Consider the following 18,286-nt stretch of genomic DNA (forward strand, 5'->3'; position numbering starts at 1 on the left):
CGACACGCGGAAAAGAGCGGACAGAAACGCAGCGGCTCCCAGAGCTACTGACATCCGGTGGCCGAGTAATGTTTTACAGGCAGATCAACAGTTTGGAAAAACGCGCGACGCGTATGAAGTTATTCATTTTTATTGGAACCCTACGGAGCCCCTAAAGCGACATGGTGGATATTTTTAATAAAGCATAGCGCTAAATTACTATATTGAGGCCACAAATTAATATATTGAGGCCACAGGTTACTATGTTAAGGCCACAGTTTACTACATCGAGGCCACTAGTTACTATATTGAGGCCGCAATTTACTACATTGAGGACACAAATTACTATATTGAGGCCATAAATTACTTTATTGAGGCCACAAGTTATTATGTTAAGGCCATAGTTTACTACATTGAAGCCACAAATTAATATAATGAGGCCACAAGTTACTATATTGAGGCCACAAGTTACTATGTAAAGGCCACAATTTATTACATTGAGGCCACAATTTACTGTATCGAGGCCACAAATTACTTTATTGAGGCCACAAATTACTATGTCAAGGCCACAATTTACTACATTGAGGCCACAAATTAATACATTGAGGCCACAAATTATTATGTCGAGGCCACAATTTACTATATTGAGGCCACAAATTAATATATTGAGGCCACAAGTCACTATGTTAAGGCCACAATTTACTACATTGAGGCCACAATTTACTGTATCGAGGCCACAAGTTACTATGTTAAGGCCATAGTTTACTACATTGAGGCCACAAATTTATATAATGAGGCCACAAATTACTATGTTGAGGCAGTAATTTACTATATTGTACGAGCTGGGCTTCGCCGATCCTTACCTCCCAGTTTCTGGCTTCAATCTCATCAGCTACTTTTTCTTCGCTGTCTGCTTTTGAGTTTATATTCTTCTTCCGGCCGCTATCCCACTTCTGACACCAGTGGTAATCAATAGACAAATCGACAAAAGTCATTATTCTGCACCAAGAACAACTCTTCAATTAACAACCAGCAGAAATATATACACGTCTAATGCTGCCCCCATGGGGGAGGTCATCACCAACCACATACTTGACGCTACCGGTGACCCCCCCACACACAAACACAAACACCCCAGACACAGAATAACACATAATACATCACACACCTTTTAACTAACAGACAACATAAACAAGAGTAGCCTCTTCCCTGCATGCCAGCTCCTGATTGGCTGCACACCCCATGGCTGTCGCCAAAATATTGAGGCCACAAGTTATGAGAAACTTAACTCGTGGCTCTGTAGAACCCCATTCTCACCAGGTAAATGATTTTTTTCTCCTTCTCTGTTTCTGGCAGCAGTTTGTCAAAACTTTGGTTTAGCTTATTGGAATAATGACTTATTTTCTCAAAGACTAAGTCAAAAATAATTATTATTTTTTCAAAATATCAACTTACTATGTTGAAATAATAACTTACAAGGTCAAAATAATAATGTATCCCATAATAATGGCTTATTATCCCAAAACAATTATTTACTTTCTTGAAATTGAATAGCCCAGAACGAATAGCTCATAGTATCTCAAAATCTCAAAACAAGTGATTATTTCAAGTATTAAGTCCATATTTTGACAAAATGAACTATAAATAAATACAAAATAAAACTTTTGATTGTACCTTCCAACAGTTTTATTCGCAAATCCTTGCATATGCAAATGATACATACAGTGGTCCCAAAAAGTATTTAGCCATTTGAAGTTCACTGTGGTGAAAAACAAAATGTCAAACCAAGTGGCATTTATTTTAAACTGGCCATTCCAAGACACAAGTATTCTTTCAAAATGCTTTTTCAAATCATTATTTCTTTGCGGATTTCAGTAGGTTTACTTTCAAAATGTATTTGTACACTTCTGAGTTCATCATCCTGTCACTGAACATGAGCTCACCGACACTAGTGTAAGAAAAATAGACCCAGACTTTGACGTTTCCACCTCTGTGCTTCACAGTACAGCGGCCTTTTTGGCTTTCTTCTCCAGGCTTTCTCCACACTAAAAGCCCACCATCGTTTTGAAACACATCATTTTGTTAAACCAGTTAAGAATTAAACTAAAGAACTTTGAACTTTACTAATGATTAAATGGTTAAAGTGTCCAAATTCTTTTGTGGGCCACTGTGGTGTAAGGATTCAAAAATATCCAGAGACCATTCAGTTTAGTGAATTCAGCTACTTTAAGGTGCCCTTATTGCTGCCACAGGAAATCAACAGCACATTCATAGCTTGTATAGTCTTCACAGAAAAGCACTGACCAATAGTATTGGCCACACTCACCATGCCCAACACCATGCCTTAGTGGGATATAATAAACCCCCCTAACAAAATCATTTCTCCTGTTGATTCTTCTTTTGACTGCCGTGGTGTCAGAAGTGGGATAGCACCCTCCAGCAGCCAGGACGAAAATGATACAAAGCCCCCCAGCGTTGGGCTGCGGAGCAGTGGAGCTATGTTTTCTGGAGTGGTAGAGCTCCATCCATCCTTTGGGATGAGCTGGAGTGATCCAAAGCTGATCATCCAACATCGGTACCTGACCTCTCTAATGTTCCATCAAATCCTCACGGCAATGTTCCAACATCTAGTGTAAAGCCTTCCCAGAAGAGTAGAGGCTGTTACTGCAGCAAAGGAGAACAAACTCTTAATTTCAGAAGAAACATTGGACGAACAGGTGTCTACAAACTTTTGGACATATAGTGAGTATAAAGTATATAGGGAGAACACTGTTGAATATCCATTCTTGCAGGGTTATTGCGCTGCCCCACATGATGTAATCATGACGTTTTCAACTTGTGTAAAAAATTAATCTTATTACTCTAGATACCTAACAGACCTTTAACATGTGTTTGGTCAACATGAATCATCATTCTTACACAGAGGTTCAAGTGGACGGACATGGACAACTTGTTGAGACAACTGGTAGGCCAACTTCATATTTTTAAACATTTTCAAGCTGTTTTTTGCCAATCAATTGCCACTAGTTACACTAGCTAATATGGCTGAGCTCCAGTAAGTGAGAGAATGATGAAATATAATGAACTGTGATATATGAATGATGTAATGTTGTTTGCTTATTCCTCATCTAAATCCAGAAAGTGCTTTGCGAATTTCATCATTGTTTCAAAACCTTTGGAAGTGCGCTTTGATTATTGTAGCACAGGGGTGCTCCTTTAAAAGTAAAGTATGTTTTTTCCTTCTCCTGTAAAGTTGCTATTTTGGAGATATGAGGTTTTGATCTGACAGCAGCGTTTTATATATATATTTATATTGTTTTTGCCATATGTTTACATTTGAACAATTCTCTGACCCCTAGCCAAAAACGAACAGCCATACTGCTAGTCTATGTATCATTCTCATAGACAATAAAATAAACGAAACAAACAAAAAACAGGACTTTCGTCAGAACTGGCTTCTCAATAGCTTGATTCAGTTTTCAAATGGTTGAAACAGATACCTCCATTGACTTTAAGTGCTACAACAGGGGTGCACAACTCCAGCACAGCTTAGAGGTTTCCCTACTCAAACACACCCACTAAAGCTGCCAATTAACAGATTAGTACAATCAGGTGTGTTTGAGTAGGTAAATCACCAAACTGTGCTGGACACTGGCCCTCCAGAACTGGAGTTGTGCACCCCTGTAGCACTTAAAGTCAATGGAGGTATCTGTTTCCACCAGTTGAAAAATGAAGCAAGCTATTGAGCAGCCAATGCTGATAAAAAGGCCTGTTATTTTATTGTCTATGAAAATGATACATAGACTAGCCATATGGTCATTCATTTTTGGCTAGGGGTCAGAGAACTATTCAAATGTAAACATATGGCAAAAACAATATAAATATATATATTAAACGCTGCTGTCAGATCAAAACCTCATATCTCCATAATAGTAACTTTACAGGAGAAGGAAAAAACATACTTTACTTTTAATGTAAGTCAATGGAACCAGACTTTTTTCCATGTCATTTTGGGCCGTTTCTTTCAGTCCATTCATCATGAAATTTACAAACAATACGAAGGACAAGAGGCATTTTCAAATTATGTCAAAAACTGAAAAATAAAAGATTTTATTCTGACAGCAGTGATATATATAGACATACATGGCAATCAGTTAAGGCTTTACTTTCACTTAAGTACACTTTGTCTGCTCTGTTTCCACCTCTGGCCAAAACATTGTGTTTTAATCCTAATCTTGTTGTTTCAGGTTCGGGGGAAGGCCCTGCTCTTTATCATAGTTCTTGGGCTGGGTGGATGCTTCCAGGTTGGATGCCACAACACATTAATTAGCTCGCCATCTCCGGTGAGTTTATTACTCAATATATCTCTTCTATAAGCATTCTAACACAATTAAGCCCTTCTAGAGGCCTTGACTCTACTTGGTACTTTGTTTAAAAAGACTATAACCCAGGAGGTCTGATTTAGTCAGTTATTATTTAATAACTCAATTTTTGTAGTCAAAGACAGTCTTTCCTGCTCAGTACTCTTCATGCTTAAAAGTATGTTTCAATATATAACCTCTTTCTGTGGGCCACTTAGCGGCCATCCTTACTGCGGAATGGAAACTGATGTGCATATTATTAATTAATATAATACGATTAAATATTTTTCTCTGTAACTTTATCAGATTAACTAAATAACAGATTATCAGATTAACTAAAACACTGTTCACTGTCTGTGAAATGTTGTGACTGTGTTGAGCTGCTAGCGAGCAATGAGGACTAAAAGGGGAGGGGTTATGAAAGAAATTCACACCTCTTCACAAATACAGCCATGCTGAGATAAACTGGACAGCAAGTCCAGCTTTTTAATAATAATAATAAAAAAACATAAAACTGCCACAATAAAAATAGCATTTAAACTCAATAAAAACACTCTATCGAAATATCTTAAAAAAAAAGCATAGTTCAGCTGAGGAACCCTCAAAACAGGCTGAAATTGCATTTTATGACAAAGGAGGAGTTAAATAGAATGTAACATCCATTTAAAGATCTTTTGAGACAACTTTGGGCCTGTTAGTTCAGTGTAAATAAACCCTTATTGCAAAATATAATACACTATGTGTCTGTTCATCCAACGTTTCTAATGAAATCCAGGTTGTTTGTAGAGAATTTATAACGGCCTCTACTTCTCTGGGAAGGCTTTACACTAGATGTTGGAACATTGCTGTGAAGATTTGATTGCATTCAGCCACAAGAGCTCTAGTGAAGTCAGGTGCTTAGGTTGCATAAATAGTTCTGGGTCACTCCAACTCATCTCAAAGGTATTGGATGGAGCTCCATCACTTCAGAGGACGCAGTTCCACTGCTCCACGGCCCAATGGTGGGGACTTTACACCCTTCTATTCAGCGTGTAGCATAAATATAGGCTTTGAATGATTTGCACATCATTGCATAATATTTTTTTTTGACATTCTGCACAGCATCACAACTTTTTTGGAATAGAGGTTGTAATATTATTTGTGAAATACTGCGTTCTGTGCCTTCTGGAAATATTGCCACCCTCTGCAAAGATAATTCTGGCAAAATGTTCAATAATGTGAGTAAGAAGATCATAATTTCCTCATTCTGTGTTCGTCCACAGTTCATTAAGAGCTTTATAAACAGCAGTTGGACTCAGCGCTATGGAGAAGCTCCAGGAGAGAACACAATCACATTCATATGGTCTGCTATAGTGTCTGTCTTTGCTTTGGGAGGACTTCTGGGCTCCATCAGTGTCCGGTGGGTCACCAACCTACTGGGGAGGTGAGAGTTTCTATCTAATTTTCTGTTTAACCAGTACTTAAAGAGGAATTCCACTGATTTTTCTAAATGTCTGCATAATAAAATGGTTAAAATGTAAATAGAGTCAATCGGATAGAGTTGATAGGAACCAGGTGTCTAAAGTGTTTAATGCCTGTAAAATGCTCACTCACAGAAAGTTATTTAATGAAATGGTTATGAATGAAATGCCCGTGAGACATTTTTTGAGAAGATTTTGACCTAAAACATGATGTTTAAAACCAATTCATGCTGGAGAGGTACATATAGGAAGTTGTATGGCAAAATTGTCCCCAAACAAAAGTTATTTCTTCCAGTTTGCCACAATTTTAGCATTATCAACAAATAAAAATACACCTGTAGGTCACTGGTGGTGTTGGATAGTAAATAAAATGACTAAATTTGTGTTGTAGACATCATGACCCCTGGTTCCTATCAGCACCAGAGTCTGTAAATTTCTCTACATTGAACCATTTCACATCAAACCACTCTGAGTGACTTTGTTTTATGATCTCAGCAACAGAGAAAATTATGCAGAAAATTTTAAAAATGGTTCCTCTTTAAAATTTGTCAGCAGATAACCATTTCACGAGCTAATTTCACAGGCCTAATTTAAGCAAAAGTTGAATAAAGAGAATAAGCAATAAGATTACTAATTATTCTCTGTGCCACTATTGTCTCCCTCACAGAAAGAGAGCTATGATCTGGAACAACGCAATCAATGTTGTAGGTTTAGGCATCATGATCATCAGCAAACCCGCAAACTCGTTCGAGATGATCCTGATCTCTCGCTTTTTCTTTGGTTTCACCTCAGGTAAGCCCCTCTCACCTGCTACATACTTTACAACACCAATTTAGAGACATTTCTAATTCCTCAGTATGCAGTTGCACTCAATTTATCTTAAGTCTTAATGCACTATGCACTACTATCACCATGTCTGCTTTTTTGATTTTCAGTAAAAGTTCTTTACAATGGAAATGTTCCAGTGATTCTGCTTGTTGTTGATTGTAAAGGTTTAGGTGGGAACCTCCATGTCATCTACCTTGGAGAGATCTCACCCAAGAAAATAAGAGGGATGGTCACACTCACTGTCGCCACCTTTAAAGCTGTCGGAAAACTGACAGGGCAGTTTGCAGGTCTAAGGTGAGGCCTAACTTTTATTCTTAGAGCTATCTGGAAAATGCAGACGTTCCATTCCTAATTTAACACAAAACTCACATAATTAAAGTATTTATACATCTGAATATTATGAGTTAGATGACGATAGTGTTGGAAATAAACTCTTGTATCATATAGTACCATTGTATTGTGACTAGCATGTTAGCTTATGGCTAGTATGTTAGCTTGGGGACAACACATTAGCTTGGAGCAATAGATTAGGCTACTATTATAAACTACACTTTAAACTTCTGCTTTAAATATTGTGCTTTTATTACATTAAATGCTCTATTAAACCGAAAATGGAAGCATTTGCATATCGCTGCCGTCGGAACGAAAGCTCGTATCTCCAAAAAGGAAACTTTACAGGTTACAGGTGAAGGAAAAATGTTCTTAACTTTTAATGGAAGTAAATTGAGAATTTTTTTTTTCCAAGTAATTTTGGACCATATCTGTTGGTCCGTACAACAAGAAATTTTGACACAACATAAAGGGCAACTTTTCTTTTCAAATTAGGTAAAAAATGGAGATACAAGGTTTTGTCTTGACAGCAGCGATATTTAGGTAAGGCATATTTTCAGCCACTCCTTATTTTTGCTGTTTCAAAAATGTATTGAATTGAGACACCACTGTATCATATTAAATCAAATAATGAAGTACAGTATTGGTTCACCTAAAATATCAGCTAAAGATAGCATTGTTAATGTAGACAATAACTTAGCAAACAAGCTAGCGTAATGGTTGCCAGAGTTTTGCTTTGTCATTCAATTTGAATGTGATGTTTTGATGATGTTTTGATGCCAATTTGATGTTAGTTAATTTAACCTGTGTCGGCCTACAGTTTCTCAGAAATCTATAATGTTTTATCAGTAAGCTGGACATGAATGTAAACCAGGTGTGCGCAAAGCCAGTTAGCTTGCTATTATTAGCTAACAGTAGCTAGCTAGCCAGAATGATAGATATTGAGTAGTTCTTGTTAAAGAAGTAGAAGTAGAATACTTTACAAAATAGCCATGGCTGTTGAAGCGATGCTTATATAAGAAAGAAAATCACATTTAATTACAAAGATTGACTTTTTGTGATCTTTTTCACCTTGAGTAAGAGCTGTTGGAAAGTGTTAAGCTAAGATAGCAAGATTCCTTATTATAAAGGGATTTTAATATTTTTCTTTTTGTGTGGAGAAGACTGAAAATACTCTGTGAAAGCAGAATTTTCTCTTTTTTGGATAGAGATACAATTGTTATAATACCTATATGAATTGAGGGAAAAGGAATATTTGTTCCAGATATTTTTCGTTAAAAAAACACAGCGTACAGTGTTTCTCCCAGTTATAATGTTTCTCCAGTGCCGTTTGTTACTCAACACTAATGTGTAAGGTACCATAATGTACTAATACCTCAATATGCCTGTCTCACAGTGAGATCCTGGGTCGGGAGGACTGGTGGAACATCCTGCTCTGTGTCCCAGCCTTTTTCTCCATAATTCAGATGGTAACGCTGCCTTTCTTCCCTGAAGCTCCAAGATACTTACTGATAGAGAAGGGCAACACTGAACAGTGTAAAAAAGGTATTCACATCAAGTTCAACAAGTCTCTCAAAGCTGATCTGTCCTTAGTTTACAAAGAGGTCACCCTCGTCTAAAAATTAATGCAGACGTTTATGTTTGTGCATCATACACAAAATAAAATAAGTACATCTACTTTTGTACCGGATTGCCATGTGCACAAATGATTGGTATTATTGTAGTTTTCTATTTTCGTTCTTATTATTGGTATTATAGATGATACTAATAATAGTTTTTGTGTAGTTACGGCAAATGAAGCTTATTTATCAGGTTGTTAAAATATAGGACAGCTTAGTGTTACGTCAAAACAGCAGACAACTTATTTACACCCAGAAGTACAGCTAACTTATCCACCAGGAAGTATAGACAACCGTCATGTTTACAAACATTCTGATTGGGTCTATTACACTTGAATTTACATACATTCGTGCCAGACATTGAGTTCGATTGAACAGATACGCCAAAGAGTATTTGTTCTCTCCTACTCTATGCATACATGCTGTGTGAACCTTTGCATGTGCTTTTGTGTGTATATGTGTGTACATGTGTTTACATATTTATGTTTGTGTGTGTACTGCAGCGCTGCAGTGTCTGTGGGGTCCGGGGGACTACAAGCTGGAGATTGAGGAGATGCGCCTAGAGCAGGCGTCTCTGGGAGGAGAGCGCAGTAAGACTCTGCTGGAGCTGCTGAGGGACCAGAGCGTACGCTGGCAACTTCTCTCAATGTTCGTCATCAATGGAGCTATTCAGTTCGGTGGCATCCCAGCGGTAAGTAACCTAGAACAGGGGTGCTCAACTCTTGGTCTTGGTGATCTCCCACCTTTGAAAGTTTAGTTCCGTAATATTAATTCCAATATATCTCCTGAAGGCCTTGATTAACTGGACCAGGGCGTTAGATTGGGGTACTGGACAGTAGAGTTGGGCCCTCTAATTTGCATTTAACAAGACTCCACATCACTTCAGTGTAAAGGGGAGGGGCTAAACTGCTGAATGGGCAAACATACTGAGGAATCACAACCATGGTTATGACATCACAACCATGATGAATTCTGAACTGCTTTTGCAGTCTAGGTTTCAGTCATTGCCGCTCACACAGGCAGTTCCCACCCGTTTGTTTTAATCCTTTTTGAAAACAAGACTTTCAAACCTGACCCTGGATTTCAAAGATCACTGAAGTCCTCTCATGATCTTCTTGTACTGTTGTTCATATTGCAGTATGAGGCTTTCTGATCTATTCTCTTCTGTTTGCACAGGTCAGCGTCTTTTCTTTCAGCATCTTCCAGGAGGCGGGAATTCCTGTGGAAAAGATCCGTTACGTCACTCTGGGGGTGGGGGTATCTGAAATCCTCACCAACATCACATGTGTGAGTTCTAAAGTACATCAGAATGAGCACTTCTGACCCTTCAAAAGATTGTTTACAGATTTAAAAGATGGACATGTGATCTGTGTGCATCTGAATGATGTTCTACTATGTGTACGTGTATATATTTTACACACAGGGTCTGCTGATTGACCGTGTGGGCAGGAGAGTGCTGCTTTGGGCAGGTTTTGGTTCCATGGCGGTCATTATGGCACTGATTACCGTCAGTCTGGAGCTAAAGGTGACTGATTTTCACCCAACAACCAGATTCATATGCTATGGATCAACTGTACTGTCATAGATCAGTTATTTACATGAGCACTGAGTAGAGGCAGTAGAGACTGAAGACTGATACAGTCCTATGCAAGTGTGAACATTCCTGGTCAAATTACATGTTTTGTTTTAGTGCACAATTTATTTTTAGTTTATATTAGATATTAGGAATGATATATCATTAGATATTAGATATTAGATATTAGATATTAGATAATAGAAAACAATTAAAACCTAAAATGTATGTGTACAATGTGCCATAATGTTTGCACAGGCCACAATTATGTTTTATTTTTATTATTTGTTGTGTGCTCTTTGTGGTTCCACAGAGGATGTGTACATATTGTCCCTTTTGCATATGACTGTTTTTGTATTAAAAAAAAACAGTAATTGCAATTTAGATAATTTTTTTTTGTTATCCAATTTCATGCCCATTTTTGTTTAACATCTGAATATAATCTAAATAAATCCGAGTTCTGAACATACAGTCATATGCAAAAGTTTGCACACCCCTGGTGAAATGACATTGTAAATGAAATAAGCTAACACATCTTCTAGAGAGAACTGAAATGTCTTTTTTTTTTAAATATGCCAAATTTTTGTGCACAATTTCTGTTTATTCGCTGAGTTTAACAGATTGAGAAAAAAAAAAAAGCATAAAATATAAAATGCAAAATGTTTATTTTGACCAGGGGCACCCAAACTTTTGGAAACAGTCGACTGTAGCTCCAGGAACTCCCTTATCTCAACAAAATGACCAGTCCCAGATCAAATAAATGTATACAACTCAAAAAATCAAACGCAGTCGTTTGCGAAACTTTGGGTGCTTCTGTTCAAATGACCTTTTGTATAGTATCGGGTGCTCACCTGATAGTATCTGGTGCTCACCACATAGTATTGGGTGCTCATCTGATAGTATTGGGTGCTCACCTGATAGTACCGGGTGCTCACCATGTAGTATCAGTTGCTCCCTTGATAGTGTTGGGTGCTCACATGATAGTATTGGGTGCTCACCACATAGTATCGGGTGCTCACCACATAGTATCAGGTGCTCACCTCGTAGTATCCGTTGCTCACTTGACAGTATTGGGTGCTCACCTGATAGCATTGGGTGCTCACCACATAGTATCTGGTGCTCACTTGATAGTATTGGGTGCTCACCTGATAGTATCTGGTGCGCACCAGATTTTTACCTAATAGTATCTGGTGCTCACTTGATAGTATTGGGTGCTCACCTGATAGTATCTGGTGCGCACCAGATTTTTACCTAAAAAACATACACCACGTCCCTTCAGGGGCTCTGGTGTAACTCTCACTTAGATAATCAACATGTAATTTGAGTCAGGTTGTTCAAACTTTGATAACTGTGTTAATAATCTCTAATCGATACCCTCTCACTCTCTCACATCACCAGGATTACTCTTTCTGGATTCCGTACAGCACTGTCGCCCTCGTATTCCTCTTCGTCATCTGTTTCGGAGGAGGACCAGGTGAACCCTCCTTTACCACCTTTAAACTTGAATATCTTTGAGAAAAGCCTTTCAAAGCCATTAATACAATTCATTAATCAATTGTCTGTCTTTGATTGACAGCTGGGGTGGTGCCATCATTCAGCCACGAGATATTTGTCCAGTCGTATCGCTCTGCAGCGTTTGTGTTCATTGGAATCATGACGTGGGCCGGTTTCACTGTGCTAGGATTTATCTTCCCTTTCCTTCTGGTAAGTCTGATGTTATTACCACAGTTTCGAATTCTGCCATCACTCACTGAGGCCCCCATAGCCCACCATTAACCATGCCAGACTGCAATCACCACTTTTATTAATGTATCATCAAATTTAGATCCTTTTAACACAGGCTATACAATTAACATTGATATTTCTGTAGGAAAAACCTTTTCAAATGCATTACTTACAAAGAATGATTAGGCATAAAAGCAATGTTTGTTGCATAGTGACAGCTTTAAGTGTTCCTCATCTTCGTCCAGCTATAACTCTCCACTCTCCTTATAATTATAACTTTATAGCTTTCTTGCCATAGCCAGTGTTGTCTGGTCTGATCTATTCTATTGCTGTTGTTTTATTCAAGACTGTATTGTACGTTATAAAATATTTGACAATACTTTCCAGATAATTTGCATGGTAGATCAGATGAGGCAAGTAGGTTACTGAATGACCAATGCTACAATACAGTCTGACCAGTAGAAGAAAGCAAGATCACGGCCGTGTCACAGAGACAAAAAGGTCAAAATAGTCTAATGTAGGCGGTCAAAATGACCACTAATGGTTTTATGAGGTAGAAATACTTCGTCCTTTTTTGTGTTTCGTAATATTGATCTCATAACAATGTCTAAAATATTCACTTATTTAATACGAGTCAGGGAACCGCAAATGTTTGGGTGCCCCTGGTCAAATTACATGTTTTTGTTGATTTTTTTGCACACATTTACGCACTTACATACGCCATTTTCTGCAAATTTTAATGCACAATTTCAATGTATTTGCAGAGCTAAAAATATTGGACAAAATAAAACATAAGCTATGCCATAACTTTTGCACAGACATAATTTTAATATGATAAATTCAGCAAGTAAACAGTAATTGTGCATTAAAATGTACAGAAGTGTGTTCTCTGTAGAGGTCGAGTTAGCTCATTATCACTTCAACAAACTATCAACAAAATGTTATGTGACCGGGGTGCCCAAACTTTTGCATATGACTGTATGGGAGTTTATTTTGTCAAGATGATCTTCAGATTTCATAAAATCAGCCTCAGCCTTTCAAGTGTTGATTTGTCAGTGGTGTATAGCACAATCTAACGTACTATGTTAAAATAAGAAAATACCTGGTGACTTGATGTAGACTGTCAGGTACAGAGTCCATTATTATGGCTGTTGTTAAGTTCTTGTGTCTTGTACCTACACATTCATAACTACAGTATGAACTGCACTGAATAAAGAGCTGCTGCGCAACAGCTAATGAGCAGCTTTCAGCACACCATTCCAGCTGTGCTCGGCTGAACAAAGGCTCATGCGATGTTCTCTTGTGTTCCTCAGGCCGCTCTGAAGTCCTTCAGCTTCACGCTCTTCTCGTGCGTCTGTTTGGCCGCGTCGCTCTACATTTTCTTCACCCTCCCAGAAACGAAGGGCAAAACTCCCCTGGAAATCTCTGAGGAGTTCAGGAACATCAGAATATGTGGCTCTTCCACTGACGACAAGTGCTTGGAGACGAGACTGTGAAAAACAAACGGGACAGAAGTGGAGTTTTTCTCTTGTTCACTTTACTACTGAACTGCTAAATGAGACTTGACGAATAATGATTTATTTTTCTAATTTAATAAAATCATTTTAGTATCTCAGAACTGCACAATACTGGGGCGGCCCTGCCCTATATTTATTTATGTATATATTTATTTCCATCTTTGTTAAATTTTGTTCAGCTCAACATTTTTTATCAAGCACTTTATGAGATAAACCACGTTACAGCATAGAGACCCATCTCCAGAGACGCTCTTAGCTATGGTGTTTGTTGTGCCTTAAACAATGAACTGTCTCTCCAATACATAATAATACTCTCTCAGTCCTAGTTTATTATCTTTACCAGTTTATATCCAAATAAAACTTGAATTTACTGCAGGAACTCTATTATTCCACTAATTTAAAGATAAACTCTGGGCTAAATGAAGAAAGCAACCATCATTACATCTGTTAAAAACATGCATACTTATTAGAACTAGACTAGGAAAACCCCTGTCTGATGACGTATCTTGAATGTGAGGGTTTTGAAAAACTACACCTGCTTCAGGGTGGCTTAACCAGGCTGGTTAATATGTTACTGCTAAGCCGAGTTTCTTACTTAGGCTCTATAACTGGTAACTGTGTTCAAATTATCTTTGCAATAGAGAGAAAGGATTAGTCAAATGACAGAAAGGACTCGTCAGATGAGGAGAACAACGAGCTAAAAGCTCAATTTAGCAAATTAGCTGGCTTTCTAGATCCTTAACTCAGTTTGGCTTCTTTTCTCTGGTTGAAAGGTTAAAAAATGTCTCTGGCATCTGTTTTGTGCTAAATAAAGATTTGATGACCAAGGCAGCAGTTATGCTAATGCTAGCTGAGTTGTATGTATAGATCAGCCTGTAGATCAGTGGCTAGGCTAGCAGTTGGGATTGTTTGACACCACAGGGATTCCCAGTGGTCATATGATGTATTTGCGTAATGCATGCTGGGTATTGTAGTGAGAGAACACTTGGTTGTATTTTCTAGCTTGGTTGTATTTATTAGCCTATAGACCAGTGGCTAAACTAGCAGTCAGGATTGGTTAACAGCACAGGGATTTCCAATGGATATAAGATGTATTGCGCAATGCATGCTGGGTATTGTAGTAAGAGATCACTGAGGAACGAAATATAAAATGAATTCTGCCAAAGTGATGAGTGATACAGTGGTGCAGTACAGAATACAACACCACATTAAGCACATTAAACTCTGCCTTTAGGCCTGAATGTCCTTTTAATCTCAGCTCATTTTAAATGAACTGTTTTGCTGAATTTGGTTCCTTCACTATTTCAATGTTTACATGATCTCCTGGCTAAAATTCTGGCTGCTAATGTCGACTCCATCTTTATTACACAGCGACTATTTTCAAAAAGCCCATATATGTGGACATTAGACTCCACCCTCCATTAATTTCTTTCCACCTTATAGCCCAAGGTTGAGGACTCCGGTGGGACCCCCTTCATGTCTGCTCAGAAGGGTTTCCCCCTTATCGACAGCTGCCAGGCACCGCTGCTTAGCCCGGCCTCATTTGCAGTTTAAATACACGCATCGTGCTATTAGACAAGGCTGATTATGACTGACATTATCTCTCCAGTAACAGACTGTTTTATCTGAGCCTCGGCCGTCCGTCCTTATCTCACAAGAAGAGAAACTACAGGATTAATCAGGAGTGCCATTACGGAGAGTTATGGCTACTTCCTATGAACTCACTCAACAAGCTCGAGCATAAACTAGAAACTGGCTTTAAATCTAGGTCAGTCCATAATCCATACTGTAAACAATCACCAGGGACCGTGTTTATTTCTGCCGCTTGGTGGCGCTGCATTACATTCGTTTCAAATGCTGTACATTTGCAGGTCACATGATCATATTTGCACCTAGACCAGCTGTTGATGAGAGATTTCGGCCTTTTCATGTGATGTCTGCTAGAATGGTCTAGTTCTATAGATCAGTGGTCTGGAGGACCCCCAGGTTACACATTTTAGTGTTTGCCCCACACCTGATCCAACTAATCTGATAATTAACAAGATAATTGACGAGTTGAAGAGGGTGTGTTTTGGCAGAAAATCACAAAAATATGCAGGGTAGGGGTCCTCCAGGACCATGGCTGGAAACCACTAATTTAAAGATAAACTCTGGGCTAAATGAAGAAAGCAATCATCATTACATCTGTTAAAAACATACGTACTTATTAGAACTAGACTAGGAAAACCCCTGTCTGATGACGTATCTTGAAAGTGAGGGTTTTGAAAAACTACACCTGCTTCAGGGTGGCTTAACCAGGCTGGTTAATATGTTACTGCTAAGCCAAGTTTCTTACTTAGGCTGTATAACTGGTAACTGTGTTCAAATTATCTTTGCAATAGAGAGAAAGGATTAGTCAAATGACAGAAAGGACTCGTCAGATGAGGAGAACAACGAGCTAAAAGCTCAATTTAGCAAATTAGCTGGTTAAAAAATGTCTCTGGTATCTGTTTTGTGCTAAATAAAGATTTGATGACCAAGGTAGCAGTTATGCTAATGCTAGCTGAGTTGTATGTATAGATCAGCCTGTAGATCAGTGGCTAGGCTAGCAGTTGGGATCGTTTGACACCACAGGGATTCCCTTTTCATGTGATGGCTGCTGGACATGTCTAGTTCTATAGATCAGTGGTCTGGAGGAACCCCTGGCCTACACATTTTAGTGTTTGCCAACACATCTGACAACTAATCTGATAATTAACAAGCCCTTCCTGAGTTGAAGAGGGTGTGTTTTGGCAGGAAATCACAAAAATATGCAGGGTAGGGGGTCCTCCAGGACCAGGGCTGGAAACCACTGCTATAGATCATGTTAGGAGTTTCTAAGGCCACAGTAGCATTTAAAATGTTCAGAAATATTCAAAATGATTTTGATTATTAACCAAGTCGGCTAAAAAGCACCCTACACTGTCAGAGCTGTACTGTTCACACAGTATGAATAAAGTGGTTTCCAACTATTTTGGTGTTGACTGATGTTGAGTAACACATTAAGGAAGCCTATAAAAGGGTCATGGTTAGGGTCTTGGTTTCACCACAGGTCATATAGGGCAGATTTATCAATAGTAATGCTCTTGTCATGGCTAAGCTAGCCTCAGTGAGCTAATTAGCTAGCTAAGTAAGCATTGTAATGCAAAGCTTTGATGGCAATTCAGAATATTAAATATGTAAACATTTTAATCATTTTAAAGTAACATATTGACATCAGCAAGAAGGTTTACTTGTAATTAATGATCATACTGATATCCAGCCAAGTTCTTCTCCTAAAGAACTTGGGGAAGATGATTGAGGCAACTTGGGGATGAACGTATGGCACTTGAGTTGTTTCCTGGACATGTCCAAGGATAGGGCCCTGAGAAAATATGATCCTGGGAATAGGGCTGTTTTCAGAACTATAAAGAGGGAACACAGGTCATAGGAATGTCCTTCAAGTGGTCTGTATATTGGCTTTGATCATGTCCATCATAGCATACCTGTAAGGCTAACACAGATCCCACAAACTGAAGTATTTTGTAATGTACACACTTAAATACATTGTTCTTCAAGGGTTCTTTAGTAAAGAAACTGGTTCTATATAGAACCATGAACAGTCAAAGAACCCTCTGAATGATTGAAGGCTTATTTGCATCATGAAAGGGTTCTACAGACCGATGGAGAATGGTCTGTAGATGGTTTAATATAGAACCTTTTTGAAAAGGGTTCCATATAGCACCCAAAGGGCCCTTTTATTTTTACAAGCTTGACATCATAACAACAGAACCATTCTTGGTGTTTTATAGAACCCTTTTCAAAAAGGTTCTATGTAGAACCATCTACAGCACATTCGTATTAACCCTTTCATGATACAAAGAACCCTTTAATCATGCAAAGGGTGTTCATGGTTCTATATAGAACCTTTTTCTTTACTAAAGAACCCTTGAAGAGTCATCTTTTTAAGAGTGTTAGTCTTATTTCCACAAGTGTAAATTTAGCTCTTAGGGTTTTTGTATGACTTTGTAAATATTTAGCTTATTAATACCTCGGTTAGTGCCTTGGGTTTAAATAGAACACAATATAATCCTTGTAAATATCTAATGTCTGACCACAGTGTGAACTAGTTTGGTAGAATGATCTGTCCATATTCTTATCTCTTTTTTAGTTTTTTTAAATACAGTTTTTATTTGTATATTATACTTGCATGTTGAATTGCATGAAAGTAGGGCTACTTCTGTTCTTCTCCTCAACTGTCGATGCTTAAAATCCCTAATGACACTTCCTATCTCCAAACTTTACAAGAAGGAAAACATTCAGTTGAAAAAAAAGCTGTTTGTTATTTTCATTGGTCCATTCATTATGGTTGCACAATGTAAACAACATAAACAATTATCACAACAAAAACAACAACAATAAGAAGCAGAAGACGGATAAAATCTACAGTTTTATGACGATAACGATACATTCTCACCCTCTTCATATAAAATATGAGCCAGGACGGTAAACAGTCTTCTGGTCAGTAGGACAGAAACTAGATCACAGAGCCTTTTCCTTCAGCCCCTCCCTACAGAATGTGTTTTAAATTCTACACTGCACCCCCCCAAACAACCTGGGCTGGACTTTGGCCTTCTAGGTCCGGAACTGGACTCTCCTGATGTAAGCCATGTTTTTTTATATGTTAATGACTCAGTGTGATCCACAGTGCTGAGAACTGAATGTTCTAATGTTCTCCAGCAGTAATGTGAGACAAATAAGCACTGGCATTGGCAGCTGCTTTACTGACCAGCTGAAATAGATCCCAAATAGGTAGTGATTAGGTATAGACTTCAATAGTGCATTTATGGTACTGTACAAAAGTCTGAGACTACCATTCATTTATTAAATATCCAGT

At 38.2% G+C, this 18,286-nt stretch overlaps 1 protein-coding gene across 1 annotated transcript; it reads left to right on the forward strand.

Annotated features, from left to right (window-relative positions):
- Positions 1 to 2,894: 2,894 nt before the first annotated feature.
- Positions 2,895 to 13,431, forward strand: LOC118799885 (solute carrier family 2, facilitated glucose transporter member 9-like). The gene is made up of 12 exons (XM_036559964.1): positions 2,895 to 2,944; positions 4,227 to 4,322; positions 5,603 to 5,763; positions 6,468 to 6,592; positions 6,793 to 6,922; positions 8,355 to 8,503; positions 9,081 to 9,268; positions 9,754 to 9,864; positions 10,001 to 10,102; positions 11,549 to 11,624; positions 11,727 to 11,854; positions 13,189 to 13,431. The coding sequence occupies exons 1-12, from the start codon at positions 2,921 to 2,923 to the stop codon at positions 13,369 to 13,371; spliced, it is 1,473 nt and encodes a 490-aa protein (XP_036415857.1). The 5' UTR covers positions 2,895 to 2,920; the 3' UTR covers positions 13,372 to 13,431.
- The last annotated feature ends 4,855 nt before the right edge of the window (positions 13,432 to 18,286 follow it).

Source organism: Colossoma macropomum, unplaced genomic scaffold (assembly GCF_904425465.1).
Source record: "Colossoma macropomum unplaced genomic scaffold, Colossoma_macropomum, whole genome shotgun sequence".
In the NCBI taxonomy this organism is placed as follows: domain Eukaryota; kingdom Metazoa; phylum Chordata; class Actinopteri; order Characiformes; family Serrasalmidae; genus Colossoma; species Colossoma macropomum.